This window comes from Manacus candei, unplaced genomic scaffold (genome assembly GCF_025592945.1).
Source record: "Manacus candei isolate 608988 ecotype Guabito, Panama unplaced genomic scaffold, ASM2559294v1 h1tg000082l, whole genome shotgun sequence".
Classification (NCBI taxonomy): domain Eukaryota; kingdom Metazoa; phylum Chordata; class Aves; order Passeriformes; family Pipridae; genus Manacus; species Manacus candei.
This window is the reverse complement of record NW_026138130.1, coordinates 1,183,342-1,210,960: the sequence shown is the minus strand read 5'-3', so window position 1 is coordinate 1,210,960 and position 27,619 is coordinate 1,183,342. Positions and strand designations below refer to the sequence as shown.

Below are 27,619 nucleotides of genomic sequence, written 5' to 3'. Positions count from 1 at the left end.
ACACAGATTCTGTGTTAGAAGTATTTTTGGTCCTTCCCATCTATGAAACATGCTCCAACCACAATGATCAGTGTCAAAAAAAAGCACTTGGTACAGAAATCTGTTCTTTCCTTTATGAGGCAGGATGTCAGCTCTCAACATGAATCTTTTATCTGGTGTTCATTTAATCTGCCACTATTCTTATCAGTCTAAGGTTCAGTCACCTGAAGGAATATAACTGAAGGAGATTTTCTTCCTCTTAGTTTTGCCAGATTTACAACAATACAGTGTTTTCCAAATCAATGTGTTTTCCTTACACTCTCTTTAAAGAAGCTCCCTGCTTGCTTTATGATGACAAAATAACACAGAAAAAAAACCCTACCACTACTAGATTTTGTCTGTGGATTAGCATGTATCTAGCCTTTCAATATGTCTCTCAAGTTATTTTTTTAATACCTAATAACTATTTAGTCAAATTTGATTATTTACAGAGCTTTAGACTCATAGAGCATAGATGGAAGCAGGCACACTGCAAAGCTCTAACCAACAGCAGATTCTCACAAATCCTACCACACCACATCTCTTTTGTGCCACAGCAAATACAGACAGTGTATTATGAACCACAGGTAAAACTGTCAGTGTGTCCAGTGCATTAGATCAGTCCTAGGGCTGACTTGCATAGAATCAAAGGAAATAAACCACCACATATACCACATATACTATCTCAAAAACTGCTTTTAAAAAAATGCAGGGTAGGAAAGAAGCTGTTTCCCATAAAAGTAGGCTTCCAGTAAAATCAATAGAAAAATCTGCAGTGAAAGCCATTGGCAATGAAGTAAAAAACAAATGCTGCTAATCTGCTATACAAGAAAAAGAAAATAAAGAGTGGACTGGCTGTGGGGAGAAACACCATAATGCATTTAAATTAGCATTTTGTTAGCTAAGTTTATTTTTAAACAATTCTTGAAACTCAGTACATCATTTGTGTTCTAATACCTTCTGAACAAAAGTAAAGGCACTGTAATTTGGCTTTTGACAGCTAAATCCACAACAATGTGGACTGAAGGTATGAAATTTGAAGACATATGAAAGACTATAATCTACATTAAAACATTAGCTTGTGAAATGATTGCTTCCTTTAACTGGGGTTAAACCTTTCTTTAGAGGTACAAATCATTCTTTAAGCTAACAGAATTTTAGATTCATTCAGCGTTTTTTAAAAAATTATTCTCAGATTGTTCCATATTGGTACCTACCTTTCTGCCTTGACTTTCCACAGCACCACTGAACCATTTGAGAGGCACTGAAATAACCAACTTTTATTTTGATCAGTAAAATTCTACCCTCCACTCCACGTTCATTTTATGATGGGTTTCTTAGATGCCCACTTTCAACAAGAGAGTCAGTATGCACACCAAAATATGCCAAAATGTTGAATGTTCTTCCTCAGACTCCTGAGCAACCCAGAAATTGCACAAAAAATATTCCTAAATTTCTGTCCTCAGACCTCACTTCCCCAAAGGAATGAGCACTGTGAAAAACACAACTTTCATTCTATTTACATTTTAAAACACACACACGCATAAAACCAACAACAACAAAAAAGCACAGTTCCCCAGGGATGTACTTCTGTAGCAGTGGGAATCAGCATGCATTACTTTATAGCAATATGTTCTGCATGCTTAGCTCTTTAGTATATAAAGTCACTTCATCAACCCAATTATTTCTTTTTTTTCCTGTTTTTTCCCCCAAAGTAACTCTAAACTAGTTTAAAACACCTTCATTAGAGAAATGATTCAACAAGCACTGCTGCAAACCATGGAAATGTAAAAGCTGTTAAAAATGTATTAAATGCTGTCCATGCCACAAGGGTACTAGTGTAAAATGACCTTAAGTTTAAAGGCTCCCTATGAAGGCAGAACAGTAATCTGCTCTGCTTCTCCTAATGAATAACAAATGGGCCTTCACAATTCATTTAGTTCAGTACAAGCTGCCATTACAACCCATTTTGTTTTTTTAACTTTGTGGTAATGTATCATCTTGCCTGACTCTATGTCATCTTCTTGAAGGTCACCAAAGGTATGTAACTCCACTCTCAAAAATGAAAAAAAAGGAGGAAGGAAAAAGAGATATGACAAATTTTGACAAAGCACTAACCAGTCCATTCCAATATACCATATCACACAGTGAGGCTCATACTTCCTACACAAAAATGCTTCCTGAATTGTAAAGGCAGGCAGAAAATCACTGAAGTCTTCAAAAGAATTCTGTTTTTCAGTTAATAACTAAAGTACAACAATATCTGGGAAATAATTCTTTGGTTCTCTATTTACTTTCTCTTTATTTTTGTTATGCCCTAAAAAAAAACCTGAATTGAGCATTCAAAACGGAATTAAAAGACCACGAATATTTATCTTTATTTCACAGGTATTTAGAAACATGTATTATGTTGCCATGGACAATTAGCCTTTTATCCAATTTTAGTTGGTAGTTTAACTCTCCCACCCTAAGGTTTTAATTATCCCCTCAGTCTGCATGTTCAGGCCTCAATTCATGCAGCTGGAAATCTGCCTCAGTGATGTTATAACCTTGTTAATGTAACAAAAGAGGAGTTTACTTAAAACTGTACTGACTGTGGACTTAAGCCAAATTTACTTGAAAGAGGAAAGAGACTGTCAAAAATCCTACAATAAACACAGAAATGCAGTTCTTTCATAACCTTCACCTTAATTCATATAGACAAGCAATTTACATGTAAGTGGATTCATATGGCCTGTGAGGGGCCTCCTCTCTGGAGCTGGACTATTCTCCATATCCTACCCCCATCTTTAACAGAAAAGGCTCCAACAGCTCACTTTACAAAAAAAGGCAGAGTATCTGCAATCTTTTTTAATCACAATAAAACATAATTAAGGTAAACATTTATAAAGCTAGTCAGTACCAATAAAGGTAGCATAATTTCACAAAGCCAATTTCATGTAAGTTCAGCCAGCCCTTTGTCAAATACATATCTTAAATTCAAAAAAGGTTTTATTTGAAGAGTGTAAAGTTGTCTTTCTAATGAGGTAATAGGTACATTAACCTTAAGTGGAAGTTGCTTGTCATATACCGACATTCCCCATTCATTAGTTGCCAAATTACAGTAGGGATTTCCTAAATTCATCTGTTAATTAGATTCATTTTTAGAGTAGGTACTACCAAAAACCTACATCAGATTAAACAAAATATCCCACTATTGAAGTGTTGAAGAGAGATTATTCTGAGACAAAAAATATAAATTCTATTTCTTAATACAACTGTAAAAATCCTATAGGTAATTTTCATCCTGACTGGATCTTTGTACTATTTTTTTAAGACAGGGAGGGGCAGTAGTGGGTAGCTCAGTACACATGTATGCATAGCCACAAGAACCAGAAAATATTCTGGTTTCATTTCACCAGGTTTCTTTCAGTTGTTGACAAAATAATCCAGGTGAGCAAGGAGGGTAACAGGCACCCAAAACAAAACTAGAAAGCAGTCAAGTTTCTTTCATGCCTGTTGCAGATTTAAACATATTTCATTAGGTAAAAAGTCCCTTTTTTTAAGCTCATGAATGTCAGAGTATTTTCCACTCTGCTAAGAGGGTATCAGGTTGCTGGATGTCAGATGATGATCTACCACACTTCTTGGGCTTCTGTTCTTTAGGTGTTATGTAATAATCTCTACTATTTGCTACTGAATTCACACTATCCCAACACCAGCTCCTGCCCTAAACTTCACATCCATGAACTGCTTACCTCTTGTTTACAGACCTCACAGAAAACTAAAAAGTGTTTCTCAGGATAGTCATACAAGACCTGGATGAAGTTGTCCAGCTCACAAAAAATACTCATAAGTTATCAAACAGTAAATCTCCTAAAGAGAGACAAGAAAATTCTGTATTTTGAATCTTTCAGTGGAAAGGGAGCAGGGGGAAGGAAGGAGGCCTGTAAAAGTTCAGTTTAATGTAAGAGCTCTTCTATCAATTGCATCACTCCTTCCTAACCAGCCTTTGGGACACAACTTGCCATAACCTGGAGACAGCTGAACATAACTACCATGAAGCCCCCTCACTGCTATAAACCCTTCCTTTGACATTTTCTTCTCAGCACCTATCTCTGTTCCCTAACATAATAAAGGTCAAGGAGGTTGAAAACCAAAAGAACACAGTAGCACATTTAATGACTGTCTCTGTTAAACCAAGCTACATTTTCCCTCCCACCTAGAAGATAAGAACCATGGAAGGTAGTCTTCAAAGAATGAAAGATAAATTTGTTGGGAAGCAAAAAAGAATAATTCATTATAATGAGAATTATTCTAGCAATATGGTGATCATCAGAAGTCTGTGTGGCCTAATTTTGGTCAGAGCTGAATGCAACAATGATAAACTATATGTTTGAGGAAGGAGTTGTTAGAAAATGGGAAGTGTTTAACCACAAAAAAAGTATTTCTACATTTTTAATCTAAGCCAATAAATCACAGTTCCTCCATTAGTAGCTACACATTTACAAAACTAAATCTGGATGGGTTTTGAGAAAATCACTACTAAATATGAGGGAAAAAAATATACCAAACCTTTCACTTGCATCCCCCAATATACTTTTAAATACTAAGATTCAACACAATAAGCATAGCAATCTTATTAGGATTATGCAAGCTCCTCTACAAATGTAACATATCTATTTACCAACAACTGAAAAAATCTTTCACTAGAAATATTCTGCCTAAGTTTGTGATGTCACCAAGCTTTTGTTTCGCCTTGAAAAGTTTATCTATTGAGTTGAAGCCACTTCACCCTAAGGGAGCAAGCCAAGGTGTCCTTTTAAGGTGATGTTTATCCTGAACACAACAGTTTGACTATAAGACGTAGCACAGACTTATATAATGTACCTTCTCAGATGGGGCTTTGCTTTGCTAAGATCCCCTGGTACACTGCACAACAGTGTGGATATAGCCAACTTTGTTCACAATCAGAGAAAAGTGATTGTGATGAGCTCATCCTAATTTCCACTGTCATCACATAATTCATGATCTGTTAGTCTCTGCTAAACAGCAATGTGGTATTGAAAGGAGAGGTGCTGTTCCTCAGCAATTTGGTGCTTTAGCACATTTTTGTGTCCTCTGCCGTGTTTTACCAATTATATTTGAAGAATTCTCTTTTTATTACAATGTTTCCACATTCACATTGTTTAGACAGTGCTGACAGCGATAACAAAACACATGTTTTTATTATTAACCTGTTTATTATAGTTACGATTGATGGCCAATGAAGAATGGGAGCCCATTATACCTGGCACATTATTAATAAAGGGGATTGATCAGCCTTGTCAGGATCACACTCTAAATCAGTAATCTATACACAGTTCAGTTGGAGGGCATACACCAGGACAAGTGTGTCTCCCTCTCCAAAAGACAACCTCTTTGACTCATTTCAAAGCAGAGGTACAGAACTGTAGGAGAATAAATTCTTACAGGTGCCATTATATTGGTTAGAAAAAAGCATAAATGTTACTTATGTCCTTACAGGCAGAAGGGCTGCCCTGTGAGCTCACACCTTACAAAGCATGAGAGAGTGCACACGAGAGACCAGTAAGGAATGCTCTTGGACACGAGACTGCAAAACTTGAAGCACACTTTGCACCTTATTACACACAGGAGAACTCAACCAGAGGAAACTAAACAATAGGAATTTAGATGTATTTTTCCACAGCACACAGAAAAGTACTTGTTTTCTTGGGAACATGGGGAGGAATGAGGAAGCACAGGAAGAAGGCAGCAGTGGATTTACTTCACAGTACCTAAGGATTAATGGGAAGGCAGAGAAAGGTAACCAAACCTTTCCCTTCTGCCAATAAGAAAACTGTTCCTGTTTGATTGCTTCTGACTCTGTTCTCTCCTGACTTTATAAGACCTTTTCCTTCTAACAGAAAACATCACATACACATTTCTAAGCACATTTTATATTTTACGGGTTTTATACAATATTAAAAAATAATCCACAAATTTAGTTTAAATGATCCAAACCTTTAAATTTCTTTGGTTCTCCATTTTCAAAAATCTAAGTTTACATTAAGTTCAGCATTATCCCACCAGGGAGACCCTCAGCTCATAATTCCTAACCTTGAATTGCATGGCCTGGGTTCTCAAGTATGCAAGATTTGCCACTGGAAAAAGGAGAAAAAAAAAAAAAAACAACTGACCCATCATATTTTGAGGTTTAAAATGCAGAAACATCTGCTAGAATCATATTATGCTGGCTGAGGTTAGGAACATGGGAGCCTGCAGTTGATCAGCATTGCCCTAGGTGTCACAGAGGCCAATGGGAATTACACTAAGAGGGTTTCAGTAGACAAGGGCGTAATTCAGTCAGCCTAAAAAAAAATCCATGAAACAGAAGCCTAACTTTTTTTCTTTTTTTTTTTTTTTTTACTTTCAGCCTCCTACTCCTTCCTTTCTGACTTTAGAGCCACTTGCTCTTTGGAGTGTATTATCAGAGGTGGAGGCCTCTACATTCCCATGCTGGCTGAACTTCAAAACAAATGCCATGCTATTTCATAATTTTTATCATCACTAATTTTTTAGCTAATAAAAGCATTTTTAAGGTAGATTTAAAACAGAGTGTTTACATAGCTGTGGCAAGATCAGTAATTTCACAATATAGATTCTTCCTATATTTGTTGTTCTGTCAGTAAAACGTTTTTATTCCTTATATTTTCTTACACTAACAATAAAAGAAATTGTGCAATAGAAAACAGACAAAAAGTGTTTTATACTTAGTAGACAGCATATATGTTTTTTCTTCTTTACCTAAAAAGTTAAGATTGCTAAACTGCCCAGTAAGTTAACTTTAGATAAAAATTACAAACTTCATTTTAAACCATACCTTTTCTTTGTAAGATTTCAAACTTGAATTTTCATTCTTCAGGTTTTTTCAGCCCTCATCCTTTTGCCATGTCCATGTTTCACTGAATACTAACTCACAGTTCCATCTCAGTTTTATATACTGTCCTTTTCACCACTCTCCCTTTCTAAATACTATTCCATCTCTCATGAATTTATAATTCTACATATCAATACATATTATAGATTAGACTTGTGTATTTTAACCCCTAACACATTTATAAATTGAAAAACAGAAGAGCATTTTAATTTAAAGAGATTGATAAAAGAAAAAAAGGAAAGAGAAGAGAAGTAAAGGCAATGATTTTCAACTGCAATTGTTTCTTCAAATTTTGATTCACATTACAAAAGACTAGAATACTCTGTATCTCCAAGTTCTTCAAGCAGCTTGAGACACCTGTAAACCTGAAGCACTGTTAATCCTGTCTGTCTTCTATGTGGTTCAATCACCAGAGAATGTCATGTAACTGTCATATCTCACTTTTAACCTGTACTTTAAACCAATTAGTTTGTCACTTATATCATCTTGTAAATCCACTTACACACTGTAGGGTAACAGAAGATGCTATTCAAAGCATGGCTGTTGATCTTTCCACAGTGTACTAGTTGACTTATAACCAGTTCTCAATAAATAAATAAATAAAAATAGTTTATAAATCATCTGATCATTAACTATGTGTGTTTTGGTGTAAGGGTGTAATGTGGCAGGAAAGAGCTGATACTTCAGACAGAAAATAAACGTTAGGAACACTGGTCAATAACAAGAGCCAAAAGATATATAAAGAAGTAGCCATTTATGGACCTCTTGTCCATGAATTTGTCTAACCCCTTCTTGAATCAGCTGATGCCTCTGTGGAAGCAAGTTCCAGAAGGTCACCAACCAACCACTCCATAAAGGAGCACTTCTTTCTTTTGAATTGATCACTGATTAACTAGAGCAAGTGCCTGATGTTCCTCATGCTGAGAGATCTGGCAAACAACAGCTCTACATTCAGTTTATACCTTCCTTTGAGATTCTTCAAACTTCAAACATATCCTCCCCCTGCCTTACCCCTCCCCAGAGTCAAAAGTCTTTAAGTATCTCCCTCATAAAGCAGCTGCAGGGTTCCCTCTTGATCTCTCTACCATTCAGGTTCTGGGGAAAGCACTAAACCCCTAATAAGTACTGTAGAATTTCCAACATAAAATGTTTGTGGAGCATTGACTCTTATTTTTTACTGAGGTCAGGTACCACAATGGGTGAAGAACAATGGCAACAAAATTGGAAAGCAAAGTGCACTACTAGGATACAGAGTGGGAATTATCATCAGCCTCCTTCTGTCTGGCAGGTGCCTCAAACCATATGGATCTTAGGAACCTGGAAGATCACTTGTACAACCAGAGAGTCAGGAGATTAAATTTCTATAGTTTCTTAGGAACATTGTTTATGGAAGTGCATGATGATTAAGCCAAAATGCTTATGAAATGAAGAAAACAAACTAGACTCATTTTCTAGCCCAGCAAATACGCTAAACTACTATAACCATACTATGTGTTGTCAGGAATATGGTTGAACTCTTCCTGCTTTGCCTTCAGACAATGCCTTTGTGACATAAGAAGCACTGCTGCCTTTCCATAAGAGAGAGGAAGACGGTGTCTTCCTGCGAGTGAAACATTTTGCAAAGGTTGTTACTGCACTCTCACTCTCTAAAGCGGACAGGAAACACGGGAGAGGCTCCAACTGTCTTTGCTTGGATACCCATACAAAAGTAGACCAAACACAGCCTCTCATATCACGGCTTGCAGAAATCCTAAATTGATCTTACTCACCTTCAGAAGCAGGTGACAATCTATTTTGAAAGTCAATTATGACTGAACAAAATGAAGAGAAGAAATGGCACGCTGGTAAGATTTCAAACATTATGAATCTTATAAAATAAAATCAAAGCATACTATCCTTTAATCTGAACATACAAAACTCTGAAGTGGGTAGGAACTTGGTGACACTCATATGCCTTTGAGAGAAGCACTTTCCCAAGTAAACAGCTCACTCCTATTCTCACAGAGAGAAACATTTTATTGCTTTGTGCCCCTTCGTTGTTTACAAAAGAAAAACATCTTTTCATTTTAGTCAAGAAAGCTTCTGTTCCAGAGAACAAAGCCTTCATTTGGCTTTCTCTAATCTTTATGATGTTTGCAAGTTGGTGTCAAAAATGTTAGTCAAGGCATGCTGTGTTACAGGTCTGTGGGGCAAAAGCAGTCACAAGAGACTTTCCACCCAAGTTAGAAGGAGACCACATTACCATTCTAACTACTTCCTATGGAAGTCACAGTTGTATCAACATCCTGCTGTTTTGTTTGTATTTAACTTGGGATATGACTCTCTACACTCTCAGCATGAATCCTACAATTAAATGGAAGCAGTCCACAGGTTACTAAAAAACAGTCTAGTGTTCTGCATTTGAAATGGTACAGTTCTTGAGACAATCAACTTGCTATCTGAACACGTTTATAGTATACATTACCAAAGTAGAAACAAGTCAAAATAATCATTCTAATAAAATTATGAAAAAAATAGTAAACTGCTTTCTGAAAATTATTTTTTCTTCAGAGCTTTTTATACACTATTCTGTTATCTAATCTATTGAGTTAAAGAATTCTTGTTAGAGAAATTATCATAGATACCTTTCTCCAAAAATAGGCTGTATTAGAGCTGGAAAAGTAAAAAAAAAAATATTCAAAATTATCCTTCTTTCAAAAGAATACATTATTAATAATCTAAGAAATCTGACCCTGGTCTGTTTACCTAAACTTCAATTCAAATAGACTTCTTTAATGTCAGGTATCCACTACTGATTTAGCCTAGAACTATCCCCAAGGTAGGTGCTGGCTCCTTTTAGAATATACTAGCATTTAAAAAAGGAGCATAAACTAAGCAACTTTGTCCCCACCTTTTAGTTAAACGCCTCAGTTTCCCCTGTAGGCAAGAGAAACGATGGTCCTTGCTGTCCTTTCTGCAAAGACAGGGAGCAGGGGAAAGCACTGCCTGACTGTAACACAGGGAGCAGGCAGGGTCTGCAGGGAAGCTCTCCTTTTAAGTGGTTTTAAAGAGTGAGTTCCACGCATTTCAAAGAGCAGCTCCAACTTTAAATCACCTTGCCAATTTCTCCTACCTTGCTATATTGCTTTCCTCAGCCTTGCTGCTGTATGGAAGAACCCAAAAAAAGGAAATTAACTTCATGACTCCATGCAAGCAGAGTCCCTGCAATTCCAGCAGGGATTTTCCCCATCAGCGAGCATCATGCTTCTGGCCTGTGTTTGCCCTGAGCAGGTGAACTGCATACATAATTACCCTGAAACATTCCAGATGCACTGGATTTACTACTCACACAGATTTCAGAAGCCCTTCTCACCATTGCTGTACCCACAGCAATGAGCAAGAAACCACTATCCTGTAGGTGACAGAACCTCTTAGGGTGGAGCAATTAGGACATAAATAAAGGAAAACATGTTGAGTTCCTCTCCCTTTCCCCTCCCCAAGTGTCAGGTTCAGAGGGTGATGGATGGAAATAGTAATAGAAGAATGTAAGGCAGGGACATGAGCTGATTTGTCCAGGTGCTGGAAACACGTCTAGATTCTCTGGACATCCAACAACCCTTGTCAGAGCAGCAACTCCTGCTGAGCTGCAACACAGATGTGAAATCCCCAACTTCTACTCCAGTAAAATTTATTGATGGAAAAAAGGGGTATGTCTGCAGAAAACCAGATGAATGGTAAACTTTCTTATACTTCTGCCACTAGTACTTCATAAAGCATTTTGACTTCCCTACAAACTCCTACTCTTTAGTTTTCCTTTTTTTTTTTTTTTTTTTTTTTTTATTTTACACAGTCTTTCCCTTAGGCTGTGATCCCTGACATCCAGAATCCATTCAAAGACCCTCTTCAACCCTGTAAGATCCTCGAAAGCCGATATGGAGACTTTTGTATGCTATTCCATGCCTGGAGTTCTTGCACTACAAGGCGGGAGGGGACCAGTCAGACCAGGTGACAGACAAATGGACCAGGCACGCTCTCCTCCCAACAGGAGAAGCTTCCTCCTTGCCCTGTGAAGCTGCTCTTACTCGATTTTTTGAATCAAGCAGCTTCAGACCATGGTCTGGCACCCAAGACTGGCATCTAGTGGCAAATGGAAGTGCCCTCTCCTTGTCTGGCAGAGCAGCTGAACCACTAACCCAGCAGATAAAAGCACAGTGCATGTCCAGCACTTCTGCACAGAGTGGCAGCGGGTGGGACTGAATGTCTTGTGGAAAAAAACATTTTATCCCCTTCTTCCCACAAATATTTCATCCCTCACTATACACAGGTGCTGCTAAATGAATAAACCTACTGAAAACCAGAGATAAGCAATATTCATCTATTATTTTCAGTGAAAAAATGGTGAACATACTTAAACAAAGGAAGGGATGTTTAATTTTAACCTGTCACTGTATACTGCAAAATCCAATTTAAAATATATATTTTTGGACAGCACAGCCAAGTTCTATTCTTGGTATAGACTAAAAAGACTAGTAGCTGATTATTTTATTATAAGATCTTTAATGCTTCATTATTAAGTAATCTGATTTATTCCACAAAAGGGAAAATACATTTTCTTCTGGAAATTTGCAATGAATTTCAGGGCAGAGTCACTTCCAACAAAACTGATTTAGCAATACCCACATGTGATGGCATGAACTCTATTAAAGGCAAGGAAATTGCCTTTCAAACTCTTGGCGAGAATTTCATTCAGGATACTCTGAAAGCTTCAGAGCACTGAGTGTACTTAGTTGACAGCTGAAGAAAACACTCAGTAATCAACAGTTGAATCTCAAAAAGAAAAATTCTCAGATCTTCAAGTTAAAATATGAAGTTCAGTCTTTCTGGGGATTAATTACATGGTCACTCACTAAGTGTAGTGTTCATCACAGGTAACTTAAGTCACTGAAAGATTATCAAATTAATGCACATCCATTGAAATACCTTTCTCTTTTAATCTTGTATTTAAACAGTAAATAAACAGCACAGAAAGTTCACTTAAGGATTTTCAGCCAAGGAACCCCCAAGTTTTGATAACAAAGATGGGGGCAGGGCTGAGGGGGTGTTGGGTTTTTTTGTTTTGTTTTTAACTTTAGTGATTGCAGCTCAAGGATAAAATGCATATAATTTAAAACTTGAACTAACAAAAAGGGTGACAATAATTTTTATATCTTTTCCTTCACATGCCATTAGACTTTAAGAAAGAAAGGTCAAACTTTATATCTTCCAAAGGGAAAATCATTTTGACCATTTCTAAAATGATGATAAGTCCCATAGAGTAAAACCCACTTTCCATGAGGGCAGACATTTAGTTCATGTACATACGTATAAAGCAATTTTAACATTATATAAATACTCATTTATCTGTCTATACACCTACCTAATTTTGTTACAAGCAGGTTTATGAGTTTTGAAAGGAACCACCATATAGGAAAGGAGATCTGTAGGAAAGCATTGTGGACAGCCTGTGGTCATGAAAGTATGCTCCACAAATATGGCATTTCAGAAACATCTGAAAAAACCTCCACTACATCACAGCACAAAAACTTCTCCTGCCCTCAAGCTCTTCATATTACAAAATGAATAAGCTTTTCTAGGCAAGCCTTGTGAAGTTCTCAGTAGGCTGTGCTCCTACTTGTGGACTTTCAGAAAACAAAAACAATGTCTGGAAAAAGTAGACTTGGGATATATTTGTAACTACCAAATTTTAAGTTCGTGCCAACTGAAATATTTTTATGGATGATAAATACTTTTTTTTTCTTAAAAAAAACACTAACATGCCTTTTGTCACATTATGCAATACAGATCTTTTTAAACTATCACTTATTAAAAAAATAAAAAGACCATTGATTTTTTTCTTGCGCTCAGAGACAGAAAGAGCACAAAGCAATAAGACAATTAGGCAAAATGATGGATTCGAACACATGTTGCATTTTCCTGTTAACATGTACACGTAACTTCCACTAATGTCAGGATGAGTTATGGGTGCACTGCTAAAATAATATGACCATAACAAAAATATTTCCTCCAGAACTAATATAGTAATATTTCTAATAGACATTTGGAAAAAAAACCCACACATATATTCAGAAAGTAACATGCAAATGCAACTCCTCCAAATGTACTACTTTCTATTTAAAATAAATGTCATTTTTTCACAAATTGGCATCGAGTTAAGAAGAAGCTGATGTTATCAAACTACCTTTCATTTAAAGGGTCCTTTGCTAGTTTCCAGTTCAAAAAGATCAAGCAAATATGAACAAGATTAAGCTGCTATCCATTTTTATTCTAAACTTACTTAAATAACGGAATGCATATGGGAACATGTAATGACAATTGAAGAAGTTATCTAAAACTGGGGCCAGTAAATTAAGATGGATCATGACAATGTCAGCCAGATGGGCCTAGAATGCAGAGTTATGGTTGGAACTTGAACCTAATACAAGCATAGGAAATCATCATGAATGTTCTTAAACACTCAGTTCATGCCTATTTAACTGGAAGCTAGCAGCCAAAAACTGTAATCACTCAATACTGCTTTTTCAAAAAATGATAAATAGAAATTATGGTCAATGCTTCCAATTAATAAATTATCTTAAAATGTCAGAGGTAAGACACACTTTTAGTATATTATTAGAACACAGAATTATCATTATTCTGTCTTTGGATGGCTGGGTCTTCGTTAGCTTCTACGACCTGGTTTTGAGAAGACCTTGGTCCCTTTTTAAAAAAGCAATATTGAGTATATTCTGGCATAATGCAGCAGTTTCATGAAGTTTGTTTGTCCTTCACTTATTTCAGTGAGCACTTTGAAAAATTAAACTACTGTAAAGTAATATCTGAATTATTTCTAAAAGATGTTTACTAATAGAATCATAGAACAGTTTGGGTTGGAAGAGACCTTAAAGATCATTTTTCCAAGCCCCCTGCCACGGGCAGGGACACCTTCCACTATCCTAGATTGCTCCAAGCCCCATCCAACCTTGCCTTGGACACTTCCAGGAGTGGGGCAGCCACAGCTTCTTTGGGCAACCTGTGCCAGGGCCTCACCACTCTCAGGGAGGAATTTCTTCCTAATATCCAACCTAAACCTACTCTCTTTCATTCTAAAGCCATTTCCCTCTGTCCTATCACTCCATGCCCTTGTAAAAAGTTCCTCTCCAGCTCTCTTGTACCATCTTCAGGCCCTGGAAGGTGCTCTAAGTTCCCCTGGAGCCTTCTCCTCTCCAGGGTGAACAACTCCAGCTCTCCCAGCCTGTGTCCATAGCAGAGGTGCTCCAGCCCTTCTTTTGACACAGCCCAGGATACAACTGGCTTTCTGGGCAGCAAATGCACATTGTTGGGTCATGCTGAGCTTCTCATCAACCACTGTATCTATTAATTTATGCACCTAAAAAATTATGCATCTAATGGATACATGTGTATCTATCATTTTATGTTGTTTAGCATATCTTATTAAATAATCTGATAATAGTATTTACATTTAATTTATACTTAAGAGTAGTCATGTAGCCCTTTCTATACACAGAGCTCAGAAAAACAAATCTGTCCATTCTGTGCTTTTTGATAGAGTACTCATGTTGTTAAAGAGGCAGTAAAAAGAAAAGCAAATATGATCACATCAATTTCTGTAATTAATCTATTTGTTCTCTCTGTTTATTAATATTTTGATTTTATATAGGGTTTTTTAGTTCATTAACTCTATTTTCTATCTCCTAGACCAGCAAAACCATCCTGACATCTCATAGTCATATTCTGTTCTTTCCATCTCACAACACAAAATAGAAGTTCTCTCTGATTCCATCTCCAACAGTTCTGTGCACTTAATTGAAAAAGTCACATTATCAGAACTAAAGATTTTTTCCTTTGTGTTGCTCAATATTTGTGAATTATGATTTCAAAAAATAAATTCTATGGCTAGGAACAAAAAACAAACATGGACTTGAGGAAACAGACCAAAAGCACTATACAGAAAATAGATGACTGGCACTGACCACCTGAGTTATGACAGGACAATGAATATGTACATATAATAGAACATCAGAAAACTAAAATAATGTATCTATTACAGAAAATAATATCACATACTGCTCTAATTCACATGTGATTCCATTTTTCTGTGTAGCCATAGACCTCATTAAAGTCAGAACCAGAAATTTGTTAGATAACACTGGAAACATTTGTGCTTCCACTGCAGTATTTCTGCACCTGTATTACATGACAGCTATTCTTAAAAATTTCTATAAAACTCTAATAAGCATATGACTCCATTTCCACTTCGTTTTATTTACAGTAATGTTATGAAAACCATTATTTCTGATTATTTCCCCTCCTTTAAAATGCAAAGATAACTATAACAATCTAGCTGCAGTTACGTTATGGTTTCCTCCCTCAAGAAAATGGTTTCAAAATGGCAACTGTGAATTTTCTTTGCTAAATGTTAACTACACACTTATCAGCCCAGCCAAGTCATTAACAGGTTCACTCTTTTTGCCAATTTTAAAGATCATATCAGAGCTTTAATGTCCCACAATTACAGATATTTACCTTTATTGTGCAGAGCAAGTTAGATTTAAACTATATGTGTATCTTCCTTTTTCGTTCTGTACACATATAAATAGTGATAAAGTGTATGCAAAGAGGTTTTTGTTCATTTGGGGGGAGGTTTAAGCAATTATTCAATGCAATAAACTTTGCACCATCAATATAAAGTTAATAAGCCCCTTTCCTCTAATTTGACACCAGCAGAAGTTCCAGCATAGAATTCCCACTGAGAGATAGGGCTTTAGATCCTCGATTTCTCACAGAATTTACACAGTGCTGATATTTTTATTTGCATGTAGCAAATGACAACTTTCAAAAATTCATCTCATGTAAATTGTTGAGTACTTCTAAAAAAAAGCCTTTTGCATTTCCATGAATTAAAAGGAATTTAACAGTCTTAGATTCCTAGTCCTATACTGAGACTTAAATATGTGCAGAGAAGAAAAAAAACCACACACGCACACACAAAAACACACAGCCTTCTCTTACAGAGAAAGCAGTCATTTCATTTTTTTTCTGAAAATTAGAGAAATCAATGTACTTACTTCATTTCTAGAATTTCTTCAAGCTGTTTCCTTCGCTCTATTCTCAGGTTGGCCAGATGTGCTTCTTTTTCAGCCAAAGACTGTTGTGTTGAGGCAAGACGGGCTTTGGTAGAATCTAACTCTTGTCTAGTCTTTTCCAGTGCATTCATCAGCTCTTCTACCTGAGAGAGAGGACTTTTTAAGTTCCATATTCTTTACAAGAAGTAAATCTTAAATCTACATAAATACAGGGGAAAAAACACACTGAAGGACATTTACATTTTATGTAAATGGCTGTTCAAATCTCTTCCTATCTTAAGTGTTTTAAATTAAAAGAAATAAGAGTGGTCTTTCAATACCAAAAAAATTTTAATGTTTCCATTCATCTATTGATTAATAAACAATATTTATAAAGAGAAGAACTAACACAGATTACCAGAAACCTATTTAACCTGGGCCACTGCTACATTAAGACACAATTTATAAATATTTCCTGCAACATTTGTATTATTTAAATTCAGGGTAGTGGTATCTCAGCATAACATTGATGTCAGAAATTTTAGATAATGATATAGATACATATTTACTATAAAAGTGTCCAGGACAATCCATGTATTTTCCATCAAAAAATGCACACTCTTCTATGCAGAACAGGTTGCCCAGGGAAGCTGTAAACTCTCTAGTCCTTGGGTATTTTCAGATCTTGATTGAATGAAGCCTGGAGAATCTGACTGAACTTTGAAATTAGTCCTGCTCTGAGTAGAGGTTTAGGCTGCATTGCCTCTAGTGGTCCCTTCTGACTAAAGTATTCTAAGATTCTGAACTTTAAAGGTCTGTTACTGCTCTAATAACAAAGTTATTTTCCTCGTGACAACTGTGAGAATCTCCAAAGCATGAAATGCAGGAAAAGTTAAGGTGATCCCACTCTTTCCTTAGCGTGGGTAAATGTTAACTGGATGCAGGATATATTGCTTATTGCAGGAATTCAAAAAAGTTTTGTCTTTGGAGAAAACAAAATTCAGAATTAAAAAAAAAAAAAAAGGTGTATGACATGATCTATCACATTATTTAAAGAACACACTAAAGAATGGAGACTATACAATGACACCTGTACACCTGTCTGGCAGCAGAACCTTTGCTTGTGGGGTAAGTGGAGTAAACCACTACATTATTCACAGGACCAGACAGCTACAAATAACCTGCCAGTTAGGATTAGGAGGCCAGTAGGATTTCCCCCTCTTCAAATGATACAGTTTACATTAAGAGCTGCAAGTAAACAACACAATTTTCTTTAATGAGATAGAATGATTTAAATAATTAATGTCCTACTTCCTGTATTTTCTTTGTCACCTCCTTTGTCCAAATATTAACGTTTTATAAACTAGAAAACACTTCAGAAAGAACTTCTAAATAAAATAAAATGGCAAAGAGGATATATTCTATTAATCCACATTATGCAAGTCATTGAAAAGGGTTCAATTTTGCTGTGTATTGAAGAGTCTGACAAAATTCCACTGCACTCATACAATCAGTGTAGCTACTTCTCCCAAGTTCAAGCTTAATTGTTGTTATCTGAAGCCTACTAGCATGCTATCTGTGTTTATAAGCCACATGTTTTTGTTTCAGTTTGAATAATCATTGCCTCCTATACAACAGGTTTAATCAAGCCAAATAAATAACACAGTTGTCATTGAATTATAATGAGGATTCACAACCTGTTTGCAAATGATACACTGATTACTTCCTTCTACACCATCTTTACAAGCACTAGTAAGATCAATGGAATACTAGAACACATCTGATACCCTGGGGTGCATAAGAATTTGTATTTCATGAATGCAGAATCAGAATCACCAATAGCATTGAAACTATTTATGTTCAACCTTCCACTCAGAAATTAAAACTAGTATAAGGGTGGTATAAATGAAATAACAAGGAGTGCAACATCATGCAGTAGAGTCTCTGCAGCTGTAAGATTTCACTAAAGTAAACCATGAAGAAAGATATCCTTTTAAAATGACTAGCTAGTGAACTTTCACAGTAGAAGCAGCAAAGAGAAAATATACTTGAGGGAAATATAGGAAAAAAAAAAAAAGCTTCATTTGCACTTAAATCCCAGGGGAAAAAAAATTAACAAACCAGGATAGAGACAGATCATATTTCTTTAAAAATGATTCAGTTTCTAATATAACACCAGGTGCTTCATATCTTCTGCTTTAGTACAAGAACATAAACCCATGCTGCCTCAACTACTAAAATATAATATGATATTTCTTCTATCTGTTTTCTGGGGCTATTTCTTAGGCTTGTCCTTGTATCTTTTAAAAACTGTATCTAGTTTCCACTGAGCCTCCAGTCTATTAGTTAATTCCAGGCAGCATACATTAATGGAAACTGTATAAGGATTCAAGACTGCAAAGTCATTCATTCATACAGACTCCAGCTTTGAGACAGTATCTGTAAACACCAAGTCACTCCACACTTGCAGATTTGTTTGGCAGATGAGAATGTAAAAAGGCAGAATAGTAGCACTTCCATATCTTTGGTATCACTGCACTCCTTTTCCAGGTTCAGCTGAATTTAGCACCCAAACTGATGATTGACTGAATCCTCACCTAAGTTCTGATATATCACATCATTTACATTTCAAAACATTTAAGAGAATTAAAGACTTGTAGAAAACAAAGCTGTGGATTTGTTAATGTCTATTAATAACACACTCATATTACTAGACAAAAGAGATCAAAGTTTAAAAGAGAGGAGAAAAAAAACTTTAAAAACTTAAATATGAAAACTTTTTCAAACCACAAATCGTTAACACGTGTAGACTTGAAAGTTATACTTCCATTTACACTTTCAACACAGTATTTGCCAGCTAGTTCTTCTTTCATTTTTTGGAATATGACCCAAGTTCATAGTTGCACGTTTTCCTAATTAACTGTCCCACCAACACCTATAGCAGAATTCAACTGGCAGGCATGTGCACAAAAACTGATTTTATTTTTTTAAATTGGTAACTATCAAGTGTAAATCAGTGAACACTGAAGTTGCACACACAGTCATCTCAGCTTGTTAATTATATAGCTGTAGCACATGTGTTACAATGAAAAGTTAACTTTAAACGCTGAAGGTAGCATTACCTAGATAAGTCTAGAGGTGGAAAAAAGCATTGTAAAACACGAACCAAATTCGTAATGTAAGCAAAGGTTCTCTTCTTTGACAACTGAAAAAATAGCAAAAAAAAAAAAAAAATAAAGTTCCATGTTGATTTACTACCTCTCAGTCCTACTGTAAGAAATGGGAAAATTTTACCTTTCTGACCTGCAGCAACTACCTCATTTGCTGCACTCAGGGCACTTCATCTGGTGTGTGTCCAGGGGCCCTTTCCTCTACCAAGCACTGCTGTATGGTCCTGCCTTCCAGTTTCAGTTTTTCCACTCTCCAGATACTGAACTGAGCCCCCTACTGAAATACCAGTTCATTAATGACCAGGCAACATGTTTACATGCTTTTCTTATATTGTCCATGGGATCGAGATAAAGTTTGCATGACCATGTCCGTTACCCGCAACAGCTCATCCTGCTCATCCTCCCAATCTGAAGCCCACAGCACCTAACTCTTAATCATCACACCTGCATCCTTAGGACGTTTATTGGCACAGAAATCCAGAGAAGCCAACGGAGTGGCCTGTTTTGGTCTATTTTTGGGGGGTTTGGTCCATAACCCGCCCCAACCCCCATGGTTTCCTTCCCTGCCGAGCAGCTCCGCCTGGTGTGGGGCGGAGGCAGCCCAGGGCAGATCCCACCCGTCCGGGCTGTTCCCAACTGGAAGCCCAGTCACTTTTTCCAGCTGTATCTCTCAGTCTAACTGCTTCTCATCACAAAGCCCTCAAGTTTTGAATTCAGAAGAACACACATTTTGACAGAGTTTTCTGTGCAAACCTCAGTGCACGCACAGGAGTGCTCTCTGCCCGGAAAGCGTTAACTGGGTTTTCTTCCCCTTCGCAAGGCAACAGCCCCAGTTTATCCTTTGCACTTTCTAATAAAAGCCATTATTTATTTCATACTTTCAGAAAGCTTAACTGACCTCAGCACTTTGAGGATTTCATTAAAATCTGCACCAGAATCAAGTTTACATTTCAGAATGGGCAGAAACCCAGCAAACTAAACTATTTTTTAATTATTTCTTAGTTTTGAGTCTATTTTAAATGAGCACTTTTCTATTTGTTCAGCAGCTTCACATTTTCAAGTGCTATCAGCAGCATTTCACACCATGATAAGAAAAGAAGTAAATGTGGCTGAAGTGTACATCTGCGTTACCAGATTCTGCAAATTAAAGGAGGTTAGAGTTCAAATGAATGACAGTTTATTAAAAATGCCCTGGAGCATTCTTAATTCCAGATTGGATCCGGCTCAGCACAACTCAGGCTAACATAATACTGTTCCAGTTTGTGGGAATGAGGAGGGGGAGGGACAATTGCATGTTTTCTCAGTTCAAGTATGATATATTTCTGCAGGATGACGAAGAGCTGGCAACTTTCCAGCAGTCAAGGTTAATATTGTTAGTACTACTATCTTTAGAGGGTTGGTACTTCATTTTAGCAACAATACTGGTGATAAATGTAAGAATTTTGGATTTCCCTAACTGACTTTTTCAAGTATCAGTTGCTATACAAAAACCCCATACCCACACTTTAATCTATAACCTAATTTTGTGTTAGTACACAGAGATCATTTATGAATTCTACATAAGAAAATAAATAATTCCTTCTATTACTTATTCTTCTACTTTAATATTAAAATATTAAGCATTATAGACATTTTTAGAAGTTTAACAAACTATTACATTAATTCAGTACAGATGGATGCATTTTGATAAGTCAGCCAGTGTAAGAATCCATCTAGTTGTGTTCAAAGGTACTTTATTTTCTTTTCCATTTGCTAAGGAAATGCTTTTTTTTTTTTTGCCTTTTTTTTCCCCCTCCAAGTTACACAGTATATAAATTTCTGTTATCTCCAGTTTTGTGAAGATTAACTTAATAAAAATAATATTTGGGTTTTCCCCAAAGATTAAGCATGAGATTGCAAAAAACCGAAAGGCTACAATCCTTAAACTTTCCCTTTGTGGCTTTCCTACGAATTTATTCTGTCCCTAAGAGGGCACAGAAAACACATTCACAGAGATGAGGGAAAACAGATAAAAGCCTGAATTTGTACACACAAATATCCACTTACCAGCTCTTTTGACTCTCAGGCTGCAGACTTCAGCTTTTTACAGTAATGGATTGCCTATGCCTTGCACAGTGGAGGGGGAGTGCCAGGCATCCCAGGATCCTGTACCAGAGAACCACTTTATCTCATGACTAATTCAATTACACACCTACAGGAGGTCCAACACTAGTCATGTGGACCTAGTGCTTTTAAAATTGCCAACACTGTCCTGCAGTATGGTTTGTAAATACCTCGCTCCTTTCCGTTGCTAATGGAATTTCTCCAGTGTCCAACTGCCTCAACAGTTTCTTACAAAGGTGTTTCTCACAAAAGCAAACAGACGTAGCAAAGTGTCATACTGAGCTTTGCAAGACATGGAAATAAACTCTTTGTCACCCTCCCTTCTACTCTCTTCCCATCCCATTTGTCATCCATAGACAAATTCTTCACCTCTGACTTCTTCCATCACAGATTTTTAAACCCAGGAAACAGGTCTAAGAAAACCAGTATAGTTATGGAGGTTGATGCTCCTGGGCTTTTCCAAACAAAGAAATTAGACACATGTTGTGTCTCACAACTTTGGATACTGTTAGAGAGGAAAAAAGTAACCATACTCTAGAATGCATAAAAGCTTTAAAATAAACATCAATAGAGAAAGGTTTGACAGAATATTAAGCAGAATATTTATAAATTCCAGGTTGGTTTTTCAAAGCCCATAAAGGCCAAGGCAAATAGGGCCCAGTGACATCAACCAGCAATGCAGTGGCAGTCTAACACAAACTACCAGGCTCGCTGAAACAGCAGTCCATGTGGAAGGGCTTGGATCTCCACAGGGACACAAAAGCACCATCATTAAACAGGATGCCATGCTGCAGACTTTGAAATCAAAATCCTTACTGAGATTACTTTATTACAAAAAAGTAGGATTTAAAATATTTTAATCCTCCTGCTCGGAGCTGCGTTAAGAGTACACGAGGTTTAGTTTTATTCAGATAAAGAAGAGACACAGCACAGACAGAGCATATTTCCTATCAAGACTTGCAGGGGCCACAGTTAGGGAGAGCAAGTACTTTAGTTTCCTTAGTATTTTCTTGCTGGCTGTCACATGGTGGAAAGCAGTCACGTTAATGTATATAAGCATGGTGTTATAACAGAGACATATATCCATCTCTACATAAAATTACTGTAGAATTTAGTGGATTCCGATAGATTAAAAGAAATATATATATCTGCTGAGTGGAAGGTCTACTAATGTTGTGTTCTTTATAAAGGTAATTTAAGATTTTGCAAGAGAGTTCTGGGAGATGTATTCAAATGGTTAACTGTCTTGGTACTGCGAGTTAGAACATTAATCTTCTTTTATTCTAAACCTCAGTAATTCAATAAGATATAGGACCAAAACACTATAATTCTTGGATACATTATCTGCTTTTCCAATTAATATTGTGATTTCACCTATAACTGAAATACATCATTAGACAATTTTGGAAAATACTGGACATAATCATTTAAATAGAAAAACAATCAGTTTAAAACAACAAACCAAACCAACAACCAAAAGCAACACCAAAAGTATTTTTATATATATAGTTTTAATCAAAACAAACAAAAATGATGGTATAAAGAACAGTAACCTCTGGGCTCTGGGGCCATGTTTCTAGACACATGAATAAAAAGTCTATTATCAAATACAAAATGATGTTTCCACTGCAGTCCCAGGAATACTGTCATCTATTTAAACACTTCATTTTGTGAAATGCAACTGGTCCCCAGTTATAGTTCTCTCAATTAGCTTCAACTAAAAAACTCCGTATGACAACCCAGTGTCAAAATATGAATGCAACCTTCAGCAAACCTGAAAAGGATGGGCAAGAGAGCAGAATACTCCTCACAGATGCAGCTGGAATGTTTTACTCCAAATAAAAGCTCTTTCATTAATAGCAAAATACTGTTATATGGTGAAGTAATTAATGTCACATTCCTATTTTGCAATGCTATATAAAATAAAGAAAAAAACCACCAGCCCCTAGACCATGTCAATAAAGATACAGTAGCCAAAGTGCTGCAAGAATCAGTCAACAAATGTTCTTTTTCCAAGGTAAACTTCATGCTGACAAGGCCTAACTCATTATTGTTCCCATTCAATTCTAGAAGTCATCCAGATATGCACTGTGATGGAAGCAAGACCAAGCACCTGAACAATTGTGCAAGTCCACTTTTTACAAGAAAAAAAAAGAAGGCATCTTTTTATTTTTGCATTTAGTTTGAAAATTAGTTATTTCATTGACATATCTGATTCGTTTTTTCTCCTTTTCCACTGAGCTTCATTTGAGCAAGTCTTTGATTTTTCTAAACAGTTGATGACCTTGGCTCTGCTCTTACTCTTGTTTGCTACTGTCCAACCCTAATTACAAAAGGAGCAAGAAAGGTGTTCTATAGCTGTGCAAGTGAAAGCAAATTTAGATATAAAGTACTGATAAATTACAGAGCTCAACCTAATGTTTTCAGAAAAGAAAAGTAATTGAATTAGCTAGTGAACATATGTGGATTTCGGTAGGACACTCAATTGTCCTACAGGATATTGTATCTGGAAGAGAACTCTTACAGACTGAAAACAATTACCCTGTGTGATTTCAGTGTTGAGTCTTTTTAGATAAACCATGCGAGTAGAGCAGAGCAACTCTTTAGCTGGTGTTAAAGCACAGCGCTGTCAGCCTGGCCTCTCTGGTTAATGTCAATAGCACTGCGTATAAAAGGTGACTAAAGTGTGTACAAATGTTGATCTTTGGAGAAGGCATGCCTAGAATCATACACACATCTACTATTTCATCCACCAGGTCAACTGCAGGGAGAGAGGGCAAACTGGGAGTTTTCTTGCCAAAAGCTGATTCTTAGCACACTAGTTAGGTTACACTGCACAAAGCTACTTCCCCACTGCTTTTAATCCATAATCTCAATATATTATTAAAGTTAGAAATGCTTCTCCCTTAGAATATATCCAAAAGCAGCAGGGATTCATGTGGTGTGTGTAAAGCCTTACTGCAAACAGGTAGTTTATGCACATAAAAGCTTTTCCACACCCTACAATGTGCTTACATATTGTGAAATAGCAAGTAAGATTTATTAGAGTAAAAATGTTATTGTATGAAAAAACTTGGATATTTTTATGTGAGAAATCTCAGAAAATACAATTTCTTATCAAGGTTTGAACCAAGCTAAATAATATTAATTAGCAGCAAGATAAATAAAGATTCACATAACAGATAAGGTATAGCTTCTGCACCAAAGAAACCTGATACCATCTTTAGTTCTGTGACTTTTAACATAGTGTTCTTGTGAGTACTGAATGCCCAAGGAAGACATATCTTCTCTTACTGCAGATAGTATTTCCCTGTTTACTTAACTCTATGGCATTTTTAGTATAAAGTTATTTATGTAATATTTTATTGGTTTGGCACACCTACAAAAGTCACAGTAGCATGGATGTGCTACCTACTTAAAAACTAAAATTATTTCATATTGTATATAGTGCAATATTAATTACATAAATAATCTTAAGAAAAGTCACCTATATCTGCCATGGAAGAGCAAAGTTTTAGCTCTGGCACACCCACCTGCAAATCACTCTTAATAAGAAAATTTGCAATACTTGGTATAACAACTGGTAGTTACATCATTACCCAGATTTCTTCAGAGCCACGGGGGAAGTACTGGAGAGCATATGGAACAGGACTACAAACAGCTGATTAATTGTTTCAGACATGGAATGAACATGAGCAACACAAGCTTACCACTAGGACAATAATAAATAAAATAATTAAAATCTGCTTTGGAGGGCCACTTCAGGAAGAGACCACTCAATAGGAAGAGAACTGTAGTGCTTATGAGTCTGTCCAGGATAGGGTAACCCATAGGACAGTCAAGGGAGGCCTCCAGGGGACAACAAAACGTCTAACAACTGGACTCCATTATTAACACATGATAAGCCAGGAATGGTCACACGATGGAGCAAAAATATCGACCCAGAATTTGTCAGCAGGAATTCCTCCTGAAGAACAGCAACTGTCAATATTCAGGTAGAGCTATTGTGCTTACTAAATTGCACTTCACATTACATTAAAAAGGGAATCCTTATGAAAGGCAGCCTCAGTGGATGCAGGAATTCTATTTAGGCAGTATGAAGAAATTTTCCCTATCGATAAAGCAATAATCAGTTTATAATAAGAAAATTAAGAAAAAATTATACTATAAAGCCTTGGCCTGGACCATAATAATTGCTCTATGGAATTTACCGAAGATTTTATTACTTAACTGTTCTTGTATGGGCATTATTTAGATACTGAAGCAATGAGCTTTATAAAGGCCTTTTATACAGGTATAAATATTTTTGCAAGCTAAATGCATTAGACAAAGTTTGATGAGATCAATAATATTTCTCACCAGATGAAAAAAGGAAAAGTAGTCTCAGAATCTTTAACTAACACAAGATTCCTTTTACTCCTCAGCTAAGAGTTTTGTTTTCCTTCTGAGTCTCTCAAGCCTCTTCCCACATGAGGCAACAGGCAGGAGAGTATAAACAGAAAACATGCAGAACTACAAGTTGATATTATTCGCTCTATTTTGAGGCAAAATACATGGGCTAAGTGTTAGGACTTAACAAAACTTATGGATGGAAGGATTAAACTGGCCCCAATGAGAACTTTATTTTGGATCTGCTTGACCTTTCATGTAAACTAACTCTCTTGCCACTGTCCATATTCTGTATAATAACTCTCACTGGGACATATCTTTTATTATTCTTAAATGCCTCTCTTCAAAGACAGGCTTGGTTTCAGCGAATGCAGATGACTATGTTGTACATTTGTTGTACATCAAGTTGTACATTTGAAGTATTTTTTAAGATCTGGAGTCCACATCCATGGAACAAGCAATGCCACAAGTGAGGATACTTTAAAACTGTATTAGAGCGTGTTCACAAAAATACATATTTAAACAGTATTTATAAATTAGGCTTGCTTTCTTTTTCTTTGTACAGCTTTTGTCCCACAGACATACTTCACTACAGAAGTCTCTGCCATACCCAGCAGTCCTTAAAAGAAGCAAATTTATATTATCACTTGTGCAAGCAGAACTTGCAAAACAAACAAAATATTCTTAGATTTATCATGTATTAACAGCTATGTACTATGAATTAAGGTGTTGATTTTTTAAGGCAGAAGAGCATTTCCATCCATTTCAAGATGCCTGACACTGGAACATGACCCTCTAATGCTTAAATAGCATATATCCTGTTTCAGATGGGCTATTCAGTGTCTCAAATTAGAGCCAGTACATGATACAGTAAATAAAATTAACATTGTACTGATGTTTTAAGAGACGTCCCGTCCAAAATATTCCACAAAGAAAAACTTATTCTTTCATCTACAGCCCAGCAAGAGTAGTAACACCAACAATATAACTGTACTTACAACACACAGTGTCACAGTTAGAAAACTACCTACAATGGCTGAAAGTATGACTCCTGTGTTAAGCTGACAGGACTCTAAGGAGATCATTTAGTTATTTATTTTATTCTTTGTATTTCCAGTCAGATACAAATATTTTTTTTTAAATCTTTGGGAACAAGGATAGTCTAAATATAATATATTTCTAGTGGAAATAACACTTGCTCCATTTAGGCCTCAGACACTGCTGATGGCAGAACAAGATTGGAATGTGTAGATAATTATCTTTGAGGCTAGTCAACAGCTAGAAGTCCCTCATAATATCACCTTTAAGATCAAGCCAAGACATTCCAGTCTGAATCAAGGTTTATTTATTAAAGGATTTAGCACTTTTAGATCCAATATAGCCTGGAAGACCACCAATTTCCATTTCCAAATATCTAATTTCTCCAGTTTCTTGGTGCATACATAAGACCTTCAAAATCACTTCAGTGAGCACACACATAAATGACAACTAAATTCCTTCTCCTCTCTAAGATTAATTCCACAGCAAACATCTACAAAGCAAAAGAAACTACAGGAGATTTCAATAATTGTCATTCATTTAGGCAATGCAGCTTAGACAACTGCAGGCATTTTTTACAGAAAATTGGATTTTTCTTCCTCTTGATTGGTATACAGGATACTGAGAAAAATAGCATTTCAAGGTTAGCAAATACATGTTTTGAATATTTTCTTATATAGGAAGAGAGCTGGACACTTAAAACCTAAGGGTTTACTTTTTTTTTCCTTTTAAGAAACAGTGTTTACAATGAGTAAATAAAATAATTATTCAAAAGTAGAGATCAACAATTCTCTTGTTCTAAGTTGGCTTTTTCAGTCTGGAGTCTTTTTTTGTGCTGGTGCCACTTATCTAATATCTACTGCTCATGACAAGATCAAAAG

At 36.2% G+C, this 27,619-nt stretch overlaps 1 protein-coding gene across 7 annotated transcripts in view; it reads right to left on the bottom strand.

Annotated features, from left to right (window-relative positions):
* Nucleotides 1-27,619, bottom strand: part of ERC2 (ELKS/RAB6-interacting/CAST family member 2) — a 425,018-nt gene that overhangs the window by 189,940 nt on the left and 207,459 nt on the right. For all 7 annotated transcript variants that reach the window (XR_007908334.1, XR_007908335.1, XR_007908336.1 and 4 more), the window contains one exon: nt 16,042-16,202. Coding sequence is in view for 1 of the 7 variants with exons in the window: in XM_051811544.1 (XP_051667504.1) it covers nt 16,042-16,202 (161 nt within the window). In the remaining 6 variants the exon portion in view is untranslated. The remainder of the gene's footprint in view (nt 1-16,041; nt 16,203-27,619) is intronic.